Source organism: Aythya marila, assembly GCF_965140915.1.
Source record: "Aythya marila genome assembly, chromosome: 9".
Lineage (NCBI taxonomy): Eukaryota > Metazoa > Chordata > Aves > Anseriformes > Anatidae > Aythya > Aythya marila.
Genome location: NC_139050.1, coordinates 11,041,403 through 11,058,168, shown reverse-complemented (window position 1 = coordinate 11,058,168; position 16,766 = coordinate 11,041,403). Strand labels below are relative to the sequence as shown.

At 52.1% G+C, this 16,766-nt stretch overlaps 2 protein-coding genes across 4 annotated transcripts; both read right to left on the bottom strand.

The window, feature by feature from the left end:
• DZIP1L (DAZ interacting zinc finger protein 1 like) lies at positions 1 to 11,776 on the bottom strand. Of its 3 annotated transcripts, XM_082767598.1 has the most exons (14): positions 11,429 to 11,776; positions 9,389 to 9,551; positions 8,740 to 8,809; positions 8,119 to 8,639; positions 7,267 to 7,351; positions 6,428 to 6,561; positions 5,926 to 6,087; positions 5,584 to 5,709; positions 4,289 to 4,319; positions 3,509 to 3,559; positions 3,031 to 3,167; positions 2,164 to 2,356; positions 1,851 to 1,980; positions 1 to 1,355 (listed from the first exon to the last, which is right to left on the bottom strand). In XM_082767598.1, the coding sequence occupies exons 4-13, from the start codon at positions 8,593 to 8,595 to the stop codon at positions 1,886 to 1,888; spliced, it is 1,491 nt and encodes a 496-aa protein (XP_082623724.1). In that variant the 5' UTR covers positions 8,596 to 8,639; positions 8,740 to 8,809; positions 9,389 to 9,551; positions 11,429 to 11,776; the 3' UTR covers positions 1 to 1,355; positions 1,851 to 1,885. The 3 variants fall into 3 exon arrangements, with proteins under 3 accessions (XP_082623724.1, XP_082623723.1, XP_082623725.1); XM_082767597.1 differs by lacking the exon at positions 9,389 to 9,551; XM_082767599.1 differs by lacking the exons at positions 1,851 to 1,980; positions 9,389 to 9,551.
• Positions 11,777 to 13,339: 1,563 nt separating this feature from the next.
• Positions 13,340 to 15,138, bottom strand: A4GNT (alpha-1,4-N-acetylglucosaminyltransferase; the record flags this gene model as incomplete). Its single annotated transcript, XM_082767413.1, has 3 exons — positions 13,340 to 13,951; positions 14,432 to 14,881; positions 15,034 to 15,138. The coding sequence occupies 3 exons, from the start codon at positions 15,136 to 15,138 to the stop codon at positions 13,340 to 13,342; spliced, it is 1,167 nt and encodes a 388-aa protein (XP_082623539.1).
• Between the last annotated feature and the right edge of the window lie 1,628 nt (positions 15,139 to 16,766).

Genomic DNA, 16,766 nt, shown 5'->3' with positions numbered 1-16,766 from the left:
ACCAACTGCAGCTCTCTGAATGGCATGAAAACATCCCTCCTTTATTCAATTTATTAAAAGCAGTTCTCCTTATGATCCCCACTCAACAAAAAGAAAAACATTTGTTAAATTAGCCATAAAGTAACACATCTGGCAATAGCATTCTACAGAAAGAATAACACAAACCAGGTATAGTTCTTACTTCACGTCGAAAGATTAAAATGAACAATTCTTTTTCAAGGTATGTAGCTACAGACCCACACAATGTGGGAGGGTATAGGCACACAGCAGACTGCATACATCCCTGGGGACCTGTGGATTTACAAATTACGTGGTGGTATTCTGCATGTTGGCAAGCAGTTATCTGGAAGGCACTTTTGCTATTTGATGGAATGAAATGAATTCACCCTGTTCTGCTCAGCCCTGGCCAGGCTTTCTGCTCCCTAGCATCAAAATGCACGTGCAAATGTTTGCACTTAGGAACAGGCAAAGATAGAAATTTGAACTGGTGGTGGAGTGGATTGGAAAACAGCGAAGTTGAGAAGCTGCATTTTTAAAAATTTTGTACTCTGGAGGGATCAAGATCACTTCACGCCCTGCTACAGATGTACAAAAGCCAGAGTGAATTTGGAAAACACTTCATTTATGCCGACAAGCATTATAAGCAGAGCCAATCTCACTTGGTGATGCTGCAGAGGGTCGTCCTTTGGGTCAGAGTTCCCACTCAAGAAGGAAGAAGGAAGGAAACCACAGCTGTGGCTTGCTCCTCTGCCCCCGTGTGCTTGGGCCAGGGTCTCCCTCGGACACTTGGGAGAGCTGGCAGAGAGGGACACAAGGTCAAGAAGAGCTGCCTTCTCTCTCTCCCATGCTGCTCTTTGGACTTGTCAACAGGTACAGCAGCCACAGGCACCGGGCCTGGTGGGAGCGGGTGGCCCCAGCCCGTGAGATGCTGCTGAAAGCTCCTGGCACGGTGGGATGCTGCGCTGCAGCTCGTTCCTGGTCTTGTGGCACCATCCAGTGGCTGCTGGCAGAGGACTGTCATTTCCCTGCCACCACCAAGCATCCCTCGCACAGGGCTTGGCCGAACAGGGACCGTCACCCCTGTGTCACCAGCCACCGGTGCTGGTGGCTTGGCAGGGGAGGAGGTCTCCAGGTCGCTGTTGTCACCTGCAGACTGAGCCTGGGGAGGGTGAAGGGGGCAGTGGGGCAGGATGCTCATCCTGTATTTGCAAAATTAGAGCAGATGGCAAAACCCAGCTGCATCAGGATGCCACACAGGAGACCCTCTCTCTATTTCCATGGCTTGCAAAGTGCCCCAGGAATCTCCGCTTCTTTTTTTTTCACTTTGCCAGATAAAGACAAGAATTTCATCCTCACTGCAATAAAAAAAAATAAATAATAAAAAAAATCTTTTTGTAAAATCCCCCTCCCTCCCCTCTTTTCTCCCCCCATTTCTATAAAAGCAATGTGATGCTGACTCTGCTCACAATTTAATTATATCAGCTCTCCCCCCAAAATTGAGGTTATGTTTAAGTCATATTCAGTAATTTAATAATTTCACCATTGCATCACTCCAATTATTTGGGGATTTTTTCCAGAGACCTTTTCTTAATCTGACTCTCTAACACTTAGTGTTTTGATACCAGTTGCATGAACACTGTTTTAATTTCCCCCAAAGAGGACAGATGGACAAAGAAGAAGGGAAGGATGCTTGTCTCTGCCTGGGGAAGGGACTAGTGGCCAGGTCTCCCCTGCTCTAAGTTTGAGCTCCTTGCAAAGGGACGACCTTGTGGCACTGCTGATGGATACAAAACCTTATTTTCCTGGAAATGACATCCAAGACCATCCCTGGGACCATTCACATGAGATACCTGGAGTTTCCCAGTGGCTCTGGGAGATGTTGAGCTCAGGGCTGGGAGGAGCTGACCCCACCAGCTGGTCTCCGTGTGGTTGCAACCAGGCATCTCTCCACGGGCTTCTCCCTTGTGGACACGGCTGTCCCTGTAAGGGGCACAGCAGGTGAATCACAGAAATGGGGGCCTGGTGCTGGCACAGCTCCACGAGAAGGGATGCAGCTGCCAGCTGCCCAAGGGCTGCCCTGCTGCCTAAAGGAACAGCATCCCACAGCCATCAGCAGGTGGTCACAGGTCCCCATGGCTGCTCTCTAGGGACAGGTCACCTCACCTGGGATGATGGAGAGCTGTCGAGGGGCAGCAATGCCAGGTTTCTTGCGTTGCTTGACTTTCCTCTTCACTGCTTGGATCAGCTCTCTCCTTAGGTTGAGGAGACCAGGAAATTTCGCAGCCCTCTGCTGCTGCTGAAGCCTGACCACAGCCCGGAGGTGCTGGTAGGTCTGAGTGGAGATCCCCGTCATGACCTAAAGAAAAGGGTGGCCAAGCTGTCCTTCCACAGCACCGGGTGGTGACACGAGCCATCAACAGCACTGCCCATATCTCATGAGTATCCTCTGAGCTCCATCCCAAGACCTGCCCATACTCCAAGGGTGGTACCAGCCCATCATTTCCCCAGCCCATCGTTTTCCCAGTGCAATGTTCTTATCAGTCCAATGATGAGGCTTCAGCCACTGGTTGCTGTTGCACCAGCTCGGCAAGGTGCTAGGTGGTGGTGTTGCATTGCCGGGAGCTCGGCAAGATTCATAAGAGGTCCTGTTTAATATGCTTGGCATGAAAAGGACCAGTGAAAGTCCTCTCGAAATCCCCGTGACAGAGGCTGCTGTGCCCTCACACACCCTCCTTCCCTGGAAGAGAGGGAGCCCTGGGTGATTTAGCATATGAAAGGCTGCTTGAGAGAAAGAGCTGCTGGATATTTATTAATAACCAACCTCAGAGGCGGTTTATTCCCTGCGCTACCATGTGCTTTCTGCCTCCACCTTCCCGTTTGCCTCTCAGGCTGTGACTGCTCCACGCATGGGCTGTTTCACTCCCTGCTAGTGTTTTGGTTGCTCCAAAATAATTAATCTGTTCGCAGCACTCCTTGCATCCCTGCACTGGCTCAGGGCTGGAAGTGCCAGCAGCAAAAGGACAGACTTACCCTCTTGACGCCCATACTCTCCAGCTTTTCCTCCAGCGTTTCCTCCAGGATGGGCCGAAACTTCTTCAGGAGGTTTGGGTTTCTCCGCAGGGCTTCCAGCAGCCTCTGCCTCCCACCCAGGGCATCCTCCTCCCCGCCTGCAGTGAAGGTGGGAGCAGTAAGGCACCGGCTGTGCCCTGAGGAGCCAGCTGGTCCCTGGCCCCCTTTGAGGTGCCTTCCACCTCCAGCTTGAGTCATTCCCAGACACAGCTTTTCCAAAATCCCACCCACAGCGCAGCAGCTGCCTGGGGCAGCTTTCTAGGGTGAAGCATTCCCCGCAGGGCTGATCATGGTGCTGCTGTACCTGGCATGGAGGTACGTGTCCCCACCCCACCATGTGCCACCACCCCTCATCCTCACTGTGCAACACCCCAAAAGCTAAATGCCAGCTTCGTCCTGGTGTTGCCAGGACAGAGATGGTCTCACTCCCAGTGCCCACCTTCTTCTGAGGATTCTTCAGCAGCCAGCACTTTGGTCACCTGCCGGGTCACTGCAGGAATGAAAAAAGCTTGTGAGGGCCAAGGTGAGCACAAAAGCAAGCTCTGACCTCCTTGTTTCACTGTATGGAAAGCTCCGACACATCTGTGCCCATGGGGTCCAAGGATGGCCCAAGTCTGGCCCCAAGCCTTGGAGAGCATCCTTGAGGGAAAGCCCGGGGTGCTCAGCAGCAGCACCACCACCCTCTGGGGCCACCAGCCGGAGGATGTCAGTGGCCAAACAGCCCTTTGCCATCCCTTGGGATTGGTGTGGACAATGTACCCGCAGGGTATTTGCTAATAGCCATCCATGTCTGAAATCCTATTTTTGTTTGTTTTCTGACGAGATGCTGGACAGCAGGCATCAGGGAGCTGGGAAGTCCCCACTCTTCCTCCCTGGCACCTGATTATAGGAAACCCAGGCTGTAAAGAAGAAACCACAGCATGTCCCAGCTTCTTAGTTTTATGGGGAAAAAAAAAAAAAAAAAAAAAGACCCAAAGAGACAGGGGTTTTCTGCTTGCAGCTGGAGCTGTACTCCATGCTGTTGCAGCAGGCAGTCAGGAGGCTGGAGGATGTCTGCTCCGTGCCTTCAGGTAAAGGACACACAGCCAGCTTCCCAGAGAGGACTCCATGGCATGCTTTTGTAGTGGGAGACAGAGAGGACGGCATGCTCTGAAGGGCTCCTAGCTATGAAAAATTGATCTAGACCCAAACTGATTCACCTTAAAAAAGCAATCATTACCTTCAGGCTTGTTTGCAGACAGCAGCTTGGTCTGTGAAGAAACAGACTGTGCATCACTCAAAGGTCATTTCTTCATCAATACTTTTGGGTGACCACAAAAGGAGCAGAAAACAGCAGGAGCCTAACCTGGACACATACACCCCAAAATGCTTTTAGCTTTAAGCAGACCATACCCGCCAGGGCATACTCCTCCATGGTACAACCACCGCACAGCAGGTGCCAGGCTGTTGTACCTCTGTGCTATTCACAGATCAGATAATGAGCAGAAGATGCTCCAAATTGTAATGCAAGCCGTTCTGGTGATCTACAAGCCAACAGACATGTGAGTCCAATCGGGTCATCTTGTCATCCCCAGGGAGGCGTCCCGCAAAGGGTATCACTGGCCTTACAGAAGACCTATGGCCAACTTCAAAATCTGCTGGTGGCAAGCCTATGTCTTCTCATCAGCTGTGATAACTTTGGTTGTTGCATTTCATATCGCCTTTCCCCTTTATAATAAAATAACTGTATTCTCTTGACCTGGGCTTTGAAATCCAGCTACAGTCACTTCAGGTGTGCAGATCCGTTCTTTCCCATTATCAGGAGGCACTAAGCTGACCTGCAAAGAGGGTCTCCCCCAGCTTTTCTGACAAGACCTGTATCTTTGGGATTTGAAGCTGAGATGGAGAGAAACCACAAAGGCCTTTCCTGAGTGAGGTGCTTTGGCACCTGGGCAAGGTGTCAAGGATGTCTGGGTGCTCCCTCTCCAGGTCCTTCAGTGCCTGCCTCCCCTCTGTCCTCTGCCAAATTAAACACACCCATGTGTCCCTCCTTGGGCTGTGGGGTCCTCATGGGCAGGGGCACCCAAATGCATTAGTGCACGGCAAAATCCCATTTCTTTGGGTTCTGAAGGACACCTGCCACCACAGCAGCTGTGCCTGTCCCAACCCACTCAACACTGAGAGGCGCTGTGCATGCCAAGGCCTTGTTCAGATGTTTTTAGAGAGTGAGAAGGCAGCTGATGCATGGGGAAAGAAATCTCTTCTGTCCATTTGCTACTTTAAATGCTTTTCCATGCAGTGAGCTGCAACAGTGCTCCAGTGAAGAAGGGTTTTCCAGGGCTGACCTGGCACCTTGGCGTGCCCTTGGTGCCCTCCAGATCCCATTTCTGGGCTCATTGCTACCAGAAACTGAGCTGAGACCACACATGCGGGGAGCAGATGCACATAGAGGTGCACGGATGTGGGTTCATCTCCATCCAGCACACCTCCTGGGATGTGTGGCAGGGGTGAGGACACAGGCACCCCACTGCTCACCTGCACGGCTGCCCTCTCCTGCTCTGTCCAGCTTGGTGTCTGCCACCGCATCTCATCAGAGTCATCGTCCTGCAGGGTCCCCAGGCTGGACACCACTGTCTCTCTGGCCTGCAGCTCCTGCAGTTTCTGCAGCATGGAGAAGGAGCAGCTTGTCCCAGGGGGGTCTCAGGAGGCTCTTTGTTCCTCCCAGGTAGTCCCACCTCAGCCAGTTGTTGCCCCCAAATCCAAAGTGCATGCATGCCCCAGGAAAAGGGGTGACTCTTCAGGCTTTGAACCTGCAAGGCCACCTGGATCATGCAAGGCATCAAGCTCAGATGTCCCCTTGCTGTCTCTTTGGCTCACCCCTTCCATTGCACTGCTCCTGCTGGCAATGTCCTTCAGCTCCCCAAGGAAGAGCTGCTTCAGGCCATCCATCTCTGCACGCAGTTTCATCCTCTCCTCCTCTTTCCACCTTTCCAAATCTCTCCTGCTCTCCTCTTCTCGCTGGTGAGCTCTCTCTTTTTCCTAAAGAGGACAAAAAAACTGGAGCAGATGTCCTGGCTGAGGAGCAGAGAGCAGGTTGGGCAAGGGCTGGGGCTTCTGCCCTGGACCAGCCACGTGAGCAGCGATGCTCCTGGGGCTCCCCATGCTGCACACAACGGGAGGACAAGGCAGCACAGCCTTGGGCAGGCACACTTACACAAGTGCCACATTTACCCCCACTTCACATTTCCCACAGGAACCTTCTGGGGCAAATTTTCCACATAAATAGACACAAGCCCCACCGTATGATGTTTTTCAGTGCCTTTTTCACTTATGCTTAAAAATGTCCCACGTTTCATTGCTCCTCCCTCTTTTTCCATACCTTTTCCCTGTGCAGCTTCTCTGCCTCCCTCTCCGCTGCCAGCTGCTGCTGTGTCTCACGCAGCTTCTCCTTCAGCTCCTCAACCTCCTGCTCCATTTGCTCCACCCGCTTCATCTTCTGCCTTTCTGCAAAGCCTGGGGAAACAGAGGCACCGTGAGCAAGGGTGTGATCTGCCAGCTCCTACTGGGATTTTGCTTTGGAGAGGTGACAGAAACACCCAGAAAAACCCAGCAACACCCCACCAAAGCACCGAGCAAACTCGCCGCAGGGTGTCAGGCTGCAGAAGGAGCTGGCTCAGCTGCAGGAAAAAACATGAGAAAAGTGGCCTCTGATTTATTTATTTTTTTGATAAACTTGGAGAGATTAGAGGCTAGAGGAGCAGCTGGGCTGGCTGTCTGCAGCAGCTGAAGTGCCCTGCTTGGACGTCTTGGGCTGCACCCAGGAAGGTGCCTCAGAGCAAAGACAAACCTGTTGTGTTGCATCAGCCCTGGACTGGGGTTTCAACCTGCCAGCAAAGAGCAAAAGTTTTTTGATCTGCCAAGTCCAAGAGCGTCAATTCCTTGCCAAAAGGAGCAAAAAAGGTGAATCCCTCTGCCACTCAAGCACAACACTCTCCCAGACTCCCCACTGTGGCTCCATCCCCACGGGTAGGGAAGGTCCTCGGGGAGCCTGAGGTGCATAGACGGGCTGTAAGGGTGCCTGCAGTCTTGTGTCTGACCACACACCCTGCCCGTGCTTCAGGGAGCGGCAGTGAGCAGAAAACATTTACAAATATTCACAGGAACAGAGAAGAAATGAGAAGTCGTAGGAAAGCGCAGGGAAACCATCTCAGTGCTCACCTGCCTCGGTGTCCTCCACGTGCCGGCGCTGCACGTGGGCTCGCAGGAAGACATCGCTCATGAAGGCTTTGTCACAGAGGTGGCACTGGGGAGGGGGAGAGAGTCAGCAGGAGGACTGCCAGAAGCAGAAAGCGGCTCTCCCCACATCCCTGGCATGGCAAAGGTTTGCTGCCATAAAGCAAAAGGGGAGACCTCGAGGGATTTGGCTGTTGTGTCAGATGTACGTAGGTGTTAGGAGTTTCTTCTGGTGGGAGCCAAAGAAGAAGCCCCTTGGGGTTCAGGAGAAAACACGAGGCATGACTTTCCCCAGCAGGCCAGCATAAGCAAAGCAGCAGTGAGGCGCTGCTTGTAATGGGGTCTGCTCAGGCCATGCAGGAAGGGAGAGCAGTGTTTGTGGGCATGAACCTGAACCACCTGGTCTGGGGCCTTCTGACCTCCAGGAGTAAGCAAGCGGGTTGATTTGGTGAGGGGGAAGATGTGCACACAAAGGCACGGCTGGCAGTCTCTCTGCTGAAAGGCTGGGAAAGCCTCAGCAGCAAGATAACAGTCAAAACCACCACTGAAACCAGGAGCCTCCAGAAACCCCCCAGTGGGCTGGAGGATTTCCAAGTCCTCCTGGCATGAGGTATCCCCCAGGACACACGGATCTCATAAGATCTTCCCAGTCATCCCTTTCCAGCCTCCTCTCCTGCAGCCCATGGAGCTCTCACCCCCTGCCCCTGCATGTCCACCAAAAAGGGAGCCCCTGGGCTGACAAGGACTTTGTAGTCTCCACAGAGGCAACAAGCCAGCACCGGGATGCAGCAAAGAGCATCACACAGGGGACGCGCTCTGCACCTTTCCGCCACACACCTTGCAGTAGCTGCTGGGGCCGGCTTGCAGGAGGAGCTGCTGGGTAGCCATCAGCTTCTTCCACCTCCTGTTCTCCTCCTTGGCTCCCCGGAGCTGTGCTGCCTGCTCCGACACCAGGTCCTGGGCTCGGGCCAGCTCGGCGCGGGTGGCTTGGAGGCGCTGTGTGTGTGTGGCCAGGCTGTTCCCCAGGTGCTCCTGACAGTGCAGCAGGTACTCAATGCTCAGCTGGGCCATCCTGAGCACCTTCAGCAGCACGGGGTCCGCCGGCTGCCCACAGTGGGGGCACTGCTCCCCGTCCAGGTTGCAGAAGGTGACACTGGCGATGTGCTCCTGGAGCGTGGCCACGTCCACCTCCCGGGCCACCCGCTCCACGTCCACGGCGCTGAAGCGACGCCAGTCCATGCCGGCCCGGCGGGGCTGGAAGTGGAAGCAGGGGACGTGGATCGGGCCGGTGAACCCTGGGACTGTGCCCAGCATCCCTACGGCCCCATGCAAGGGCTGGAAATGCCTGTGGAAAAGGGCTGGGAGGGAGAAGGGATGTGTTAAGGTTGGCCACGCTGCTGCCCTCCAGCTCTACTGGATGCCCTACCATGGTGGGGAGCAGGTCAATGCTCATAATACCTGGGAGCAAGCACAAAACCTTCTTCTTCTCTTCCTCTCCGCAGCTGCTATCTACTGCTTTTGCCAAGCTCTGAAAAAAAGAAAAAAAATAAAAAATAAAAAAGAAAAAAAAACACCCTTCCAGTTTATCTACCATCTGCTTTTGGTAAAGGAAAGTTTTCTAAAACCGTCACACTGCCACTCTTTAAAATAAAGTGTTGTGAACAAATTTGTAACCCCCTTTACCCAACCTCCTTGACTTACACATTTTAGGAAAACAGCCTGTTTTCAAGCAGTACGTGGTAAACACTGGTCACACAAAAATCACAGTGCTGCTTCCCTCTGCGTTATCTTGCTCTGACCTAAATCATTTCCAGAAGCAGTGTTCACCCATTTTCCTAGCTGCATCCTAAGCAATAATTAAGTAATTATATTTAAAACACATAGCTTTAAACCTGTGAAATTGCCCTATGCAGTTCCTAGACTCTAACTAGGGTTTCTTGTCTGAGCACAGGCAAACTGCTGCGAAACATTTACAAATTCAACCAAGCTGCAATGCTTTGTGCTATGAGTTTGTGTCTGCAGCTGCCCCACATACTGCAGGCCGCCCTCTGGCCGTCTCGAGGACGCCTCGTTTTTAATCCTCGCTTTTTGCTGGGGGGCCACGCACCTTATTTTTGGGCAGGACGTGGGGCAGGGCATTGCTGAGTGTGCTGCGTGCAGCCGTGTCGCCACTCCTGGCCCCGCTTCTGCACTCATGTGACGGGGACACGCTGGGTCTGGCATCCCAGGGAGATGCCGAATAAATGTGGGCTTTGCTGTGGTCTCCTCTGCTAACTCAGATGGGGCAATGGTTAGCATTACAGCTTTTTTTTTTGGCCACAATTTCAGTCCCCAGAAGTGCAAGTGGGATGCTCCAGACCCTGTGCTTTTCCTCAGGGCTTGGTCTCAGCAGGCACGTACAGTGACGGTGGCACAGGCACAACGGAGCATGAGCAAGGCGCTTTCAAGCTGAGCACCTTGCATGGGGCTTTCCAGCTGGAAAATCCCAGCCAGGAAGCCTTCTGCGGTGCCTGCATGTATTCTGGGATAGGATCATCATTTTTTGATCATTTTTTTCCCCTATTCCTTGCAAGACTTGTTTGCTCTCAGTCCAACTCAGCATGTTCAAACCCACTGCAAGCTCTGCAATGTCCCCTCTTGTTCCTCTGCCCTGCATGAGCCTGTTCATGTCGCTGCCTCTCTTTGGTCAGCTGTGCTAGAAAGCCTTCAGGAGGGCCTGCACATCAGCGTGACATGAAGATAACCACAGGCTTCCTTTAGGCTTTATTCACTTTATCTTCTTTGATGTGCACCTAAAATCACCACGTCAGCAAGCCCCTTCCCTCCCAGGCTTGTATGGCCAGTAAAGATCACTAGCATTATTACTGCTGTTATATATATATGTATATATATAGATATATGCTATTAGCAGCACTCAAGTGTCAGACAACCCAATTCATTGCATCAGACACAGTGCTTGTGTAGATACGTACACTCATATGTATATATAGGTCTAAATATAGCCCTGACTCACGGCCACAAACTGCGTAGATCTGCTGGGGAACAGCACGTGGCTGCTGCAGGTGAGGCTCTGGGCTGCGAACCAACCACGCCTAAACGAGGCTGAGTTTATGAGAAATGCCTGGAAACGGGGTCTGGAAGAGGAAAGGAGACAGCAGCAACCCCAGTCCCCTCCCTCTCAGGCGTCTCCCTGTTCTTTGGGACGCTAATTAAAACCCCCTAGCAATCTCCCACACGCCCTGGGAGGCAGGCTGTGTTGCACAACCTTGTTAATATTAACAAGGCCTTCACGCACCAAAGCCAGCAGTGTTTAACCTAGCCCTGCTGCTTAGCAGCGTGGCTGAGGTTGCCCCATCACCTGCTTCGGGCATGCCCATGGGTGCCAGAGCCTGGTGGGCTTCCCCTGCATTTCCTGTAAAATGCCACACGCCAAGTCACAACTGGTGCAACCAGAGCTTTGGGGTGCACTGAAACCACTGCAGCAGGCAAGGCAGGAACCCAGCTCTTCAGGTTTATTCCTTCTCCTCAGTTCTTGCTCGAATTTGCCTTGGGTATGTCCCCAGCCGGTGTAAAAGCACTTTGCCTTCTGCTGTGCAATGCAGTGAAGCATCAGCAGATGCAATGGCTGCTGGTAGAAGCTACCCTCCGGGCCCACCAGGGAAACATTGATTCACTGGGACTCAGATTTTGCTTGCTGGGTGCTGTAGACACCGGCCATGAGGGATGAGGGCCCGTCACAGAGGCAGCAGCGAGGACCATCCAGCTGAGCTTAGTCAGAGGTGCTCACCTGCACAATTCCCACTCCACTGTGCACAAACCAGCTCCATCAAGGTGATGGTGGAGCAGCACTGACCACGGAGCAGAGGGGTCAGGAGACCCAGACCCTGCCCACAAGCAGCTCCCCGGGCCCTGCCTGCAAGCAGCATTCACCTCCCTCCCTTCGTCAGCCTCTCTTCTCGCCAAAACTCAGCCCAGAGGAGCCTCGGAAATGTTTTTCGCATGAGCTAATGCACTACAAGAGCCTGAGCAGCTCAAGCCTAAGCACATCCCCCAGCACCGTCCCTCCCTCCCCTCCACAGCTTGAGGAGTGGGGGCAGAAAAAGGAAAAAAGAGAAAAAGAAAAACAACAAAAAAAGCAAATACTCACTTGTTGCTACAGACAGAGGAAGTGAGGAGCTGGGACAGGGACGGGACAGGGCAGTGAGGGGCTGTCCACAGCTCTGCAGAGCAGGGAGAACTTCCCGTGCTGTAACCCTACACTCCTCCCAGACTTCCCCCAGCCTGTGAAACTCAAAAGCACGGAGAAAAAGCAGCTCCCGCTGCCATAGCTGGGCAAAACCAGCCTCCGTGGGCAGCACTGAAGCATGAAACCCATGGCCCCGGGCTGAGCCATGAGAGTTTCACACTGGGGAAGGAAAAGGCAAAATATCCCCCTGTGCCATGCTGGTGCTCTGACAACCCCCAGCTTGGCTTGGTGCCTTCTGCCCTTACACTGGTTGACTTCAGTGCTTAATGAGGATGGATGGGGGTCGATCTGTGGGGCTGGAGTGAGACCCAAGCCCGGCACCTGACTGCTAAAGCCCACGTGCGCAGAGGACTTTCTCCTCCCGATTAATCCGGCTGCCATCGCCGTGTGCAGATTGCAGCGCGCTCATTAGCTGCTGTGTTTACAGAAGATAGCATTGTACAGATGGCAAACATTCGATGACGGGCAAGCCACCCGCCCCCGCCTTTCTGCTCCCAGCCTAAAAACAGCTGCTCAGACAGACGCAGAAGAGATTTGCAAGCTGGGCTTTTCATGGTGGTGTTAGGTGGATTTGTTTTACCTCGGGGAGGGGAGGGAGTAAATGCAAGGGGATGCATTGCTTTCTTGCAGGAAAAGAAAAGTCACTGGGAAGCCTGTTAGGATTAAATGGGCCCTTTCTTTTTCACAGTGGCCCTAAAAATGGAGCTGCATGGAGAGAATTCAGAGAGACTGGTGGGGAGACGTGGCCCATGGGAATCCTGTCTCTCAGCAATAGCAAATCCTGAAGGAAGCACCTCCAGGGTGGGCAGGAGGCCAGCAAGACAGAATGGGACAAATGCAACAGGCACTGCAAAATCTTACAGAACGGAGAGAAAGCAAAAACTGGTGGCACATCTGGAGATGGGTGACGTTCCCAAAACCTCCAGAAAGGGCTTTTCTGGAGCTGCTGTGCCCCGTTTTCAGGGCAACTGAAATCCATAGATTTCAATGGGACCTGGGAGTCCCCTCAGGCTGGTGCCATCAGTTCTTGGTGCCCCAGCACCTACGCTTCAGGAGACAACACCTTGTGGCCAGAACTGCCCCCAGGGCTGGGCAAGGGCAGCCCCTTCCTGAAAGGAGACAAAGTAGAGGTGCAGGACTGTAAACTTCCTTAAAAAGAGGAAGGCTTTTCCAGGCGAAAGCAAGCTCAGAGGAGTGGTGGTTTACTACCCATTTTATTTTCACTTGCAGTGATAGGTCCCTCTCGAAAACGTAGGGTATAAAGTTCATGTGAGAAAAGACACAGATTAATGAAGACAGTAGTTTGGGCTACTTTTCATCAGTAATGACTGTTGTCCATCCTCTGCTATACACTCGCTCTACACTTGCTCAGAGCCCTCATCCCAGTCCAAGGCCTGTTCTGCCTACAACTCCTCAGACTCGTAGCTGCCAGTAATGTCAAGAGGGGCGTTTGAAATCCCTCCCAGGAGGCCAACACAACTCTTCAGGAACTTTCCCCTTCAAGAAAGCTCACCAGAAAGGCCCAAACATCCCTTTGACTAAGTAAGGTTTGGTTTCTGAGTGCCTATGAGGAAACAGAACCTAATTTCCTAAACCACTTGTGCAAAGCTGTCCTTATGTCAGTGGAGGCTACATCCCATGGATAACCACCACCATTCTGCGTATGCTCCTTAGTGTCCGGGGGAGCCGGGACAGTGGTTATGAAAAGGTCTCTCTCCAGCAGAGCCCAGCTGCTGCCACCAGCGGTGACCGTGTTTTGGCCATTGGACAAGGGAAGTCTGGAAGGATCACTCCCCTTCTTCTCACCACATGTCACACAGAGTCCTCATAGCTCGGTAAGTCCCTCAGCTCTGCGTTTTTGATCAGGTCCTCGTACGTGGTGGGGCAGTAGGTTTTGTACAGTTTTTCGGCCAGCGAGTTGCTGCCAGCGACCACAGCTTTCCGGTTGCGGTTCATGAAGTTCCACAAGTGCAGCGCGTAGGAGTGGTTGAAATCGGGGTTTTTGTCCCATACGTCATAATACCGGCCCCAGGCTGGGTACGGGATGGGGTAGAAACGCTGTGGGTTTAGGAAGGAGATGTTCTGGCAGCTGTGGTCTTCAACGCCTTCAAAATCGGTGAGATTGCAGATGGTTTTGAGCATCCTTGTCATTAAGAAGGGGCCCTGGTTCCCCCAGATGTTCCCATTGTACTTGAGAACAAAGTTCTCCATGCAGTCCCAAATAAATTTGTGGCGGGCAGGGAAGCCAAAGATCCCATTGCTGGAGAACCGTGACTTCTGTGCTGCCAAGAAGCTTCCCTCGGGGATGGGCCTGATGGAGATGACATCCGTGTCCATGTAGATGCCCCCGTACTTCCAAATGAGAGCCAGTCTGCTGGCATCAGAGCTGACGTGGACCCAATTCTTCTCCTCCTCCGGGTCTACCTGCAGAGTTGGAGAGGCAAGACCATGATGCTAGTAGAGAACAACCACATCCCCTATCGGGCATCAAACAGCACCATGAAACTGTTCCTACACCACAAAAGGTGGTGCTCTGCCAGCATGGCAGCATTCACAAGTGCTCAGATGACTCGTGCAACACGCCTGGTTAGACTAGCTTCTGTTGAGCAAGACTATTAAGCTCTGTTTTATCAAAACACGTATGCAATCTATTTTTACCAACATTTCATTTGCCAAAAAATCTGATTCTCCAGATAGTGGGAAAATGCTGATAATGTGTTCGATAAACAGATAGATGACTACATTGCAAAACATGGCAAAAATAAACCTATTCTGAACCAGAAAAATAAAAGTGACTGGTTTCACGTAGCCAGGCCCACTCTCCTCCATTCATTTTGAGCCTCGTCCTGAGGATCCCCCCATCTATAATTCATTCCCTGTTTTTCTCCTCATCCCAACTCTCACCTCGTTGTACCACTGCAGCAGGGGGGTCTCCTGGAAGATGGTTTCCATCTGGAGAGGGAAAAGGAAGACATTCTTCATAGAAGATAAAAGCGAGAAGGCTGCATAGCTGGAGTTTGAGTCCAACACCGTGTCGTTCGTGAGCCCCTTCATGAAGAGGATGACGGGCCGGTCCTGGTAAATCCTGGCAGCAGACTCCACAGAGCAGGAGACCAGCGGGGGCGGCTCCAGGCGCTCCGTTGTCTCCAGGAAGATGATGCTTTTTCCCAGGTTCAAGACCTGCTCAGGTGTCAGGAAGTGCTTGGGCATAGGCATACAGGAGAAGAAGCAGCCGGACAGCAAGGAGATCTCGTACAAAATGCCCGAGACAAAGAAGAAGCAGAGGCATATGTGGATCTTCTTCAACATTCTTGCTTTCCTTTGGCCTCTGGGGTTGTGCCTCGGACATGTATGCTAAGGAGAGACAAGGAAAAGCAGAAATACATGTCAGTGCTATGGCTTAGCAGGACTGGCAGGAAAGACTTGCAGGGATGGAGGCTGCAGAGGGAGAGGCAGGTATAAGGACAAAGTGAGTGGCTTTGCACACGCAGAAAGCTAGGTGGTACCTGGATTATAGTTCTGACAAATCCACATTTCCAGCTTGTTTGTTGGCCATCAGGCTTCCTGGAATCCCAGCTCCTGGATGAAGACACCCAAATTGTCTGAAGCATGCAACAGGACTTCTGAAGGCAGGAGATGACACACAGAGGAAAGCTGGCTCTGCTGCAGGCTGGACCTCAGTCTCAGAGATGGTTTGGGGCCAATGGGACCCACCTGAAAGGGCAAAGAAGGAACAGGTTCTAGGTGAGACATCTCCCATGTGCTGATGCACAGCCTGGCCCTGCTCCTGGTTCCTGGTTCTGCAGCAGCATGAGCCCATACAGCACCAGGGAGCTCTGGCTGGTGAGAGGCAGGATTGGGCCTTAGCTGCATTGCACTGACAGGCTCATGGTGTAAGGAAATTCCCTCCTGAGATGCCACCAGGTTGCACGTGAGCAGCCACATTTGCTCTGCAGAGACCAAGCAGCTCCCAGGAGCCAGGGTCCGGTGGAAGGGAGATGCTTTGAATGACAAACCAGTGTCCGAGCGACCCCTGAATGCATTGAAAGCCTGATTAATTAAAGGGAATGGGAAGAAACGCAGCTCTGTGTGCTCGGTTAACTAATGAGATGCATTACCATGTCACCCAGCCAGAATATATATAAGTCTGCAGTGTAGCGAACCCCATGGAAATTCCCCTGGAAGCGCTGAGCTTGAAGCTGTGGCAGCTCCTGCTCCATTTCTCAGAGCTAGATCTCATCAAATTAAATATTAAAGCAATGACTGTTCCCATCAGCACGGCTTTCCATGCTGCATAGCAAATGTTGCTGTTTTCCATTGCCAACATAGTTTTTTCACTATGCCCCAGGCTCCTGCAACAGCAACGGGGAAAAGCATAAGGGGGGAGCAGGAAGGTGCTGCAGCCACCAGCAGGGCTGTGGGGACAATCTTCTGGACAAGGCCAGCAAAATTTGCAGCCTGCAGGAAAGGGGGTGCTGCTTTTTATTGGCTTTAATCGTTGTTTTTTATTTTCTTCCCCTCCCACTTTGTCTCCTTGCACCAGCACTGTGCAGAGGAGCCCAGCCCCTGCCTCCAGGGCCTCCCTACAGATAGGGAATGGAGAGAAAACAGTTTTGGAAACATGTTCTGGAACCCACTGATAAAGCCAATAATGCTGCAACACCAAATTTCCTTCCACATTCCTCTCCTTCCTCTCAGACCTGCTCTGACATATTTCCAGTTATTTGGGTAAATAAATAAATAAATAAATAAATAAAAATTTGCCTCCTAGCAGCTCCTTCACAAAGCTCAGCTTGGGCAGATTTTCAGGCTTTTTTTTCCCCCTGCATATCCCTGTTCTGACCTATGCCATCCCTGCTGCTAATTCTGTGTTGCTCCCATGCATCCCAGGAGCTGGAGCTCCCTCCTGTTCCTTGCAGTTTCTAAAATCTTGATGCCAGACTCCTTGCCTGAAGCAGAAAACCCAGGCTTTGGCTTTGATTAGAAACGGGACCATCCGAACATTCCCATTACAGGATTAATATTTCTTCTTCGATGGCCTCAAGATCCGATGTCTCGAGTCTTTATGAGGAGCTTGGCAGAGCCGTGGTTGCAATAGCTGTTCAAATTTAAAATAGTCCAGAAGGCATTTTATTTGCAAATTGTGGAGGGAGAATAAGCAGACACTCCAACAGATATCAGCTCCGTGTACAACATTGTGCAGAGAAACGCAAATCTTCATCGTCTCATTCTGGGAAAT

Excerpts from the sequence above, each read along its gene's own strand:
- DZIP1L (XM_082767598.1), bottom strand. The coding sequence starts at position 8,595 with ATGCTGGGCACAGTCCCAGGGTTCACCGGCCCGATCCACGTCCCCTGC. Across the intron at positions 5,710-5,925 it reads GGAGCAGTGCAATGGAAGGG|AAACTGCAGGAGCTGCAGGC; the intron begins GTGAGCCAAAGA and ends TCCATGCTGCAG. Across the intron at positions 2,357-3,030 it reads AGAGTATGGGCGTCAAGAGG|GTCATGACGGGGATCTCCAC; the intron begins GTAAGTCTGTCC and ends CCTTTTCTTTAG.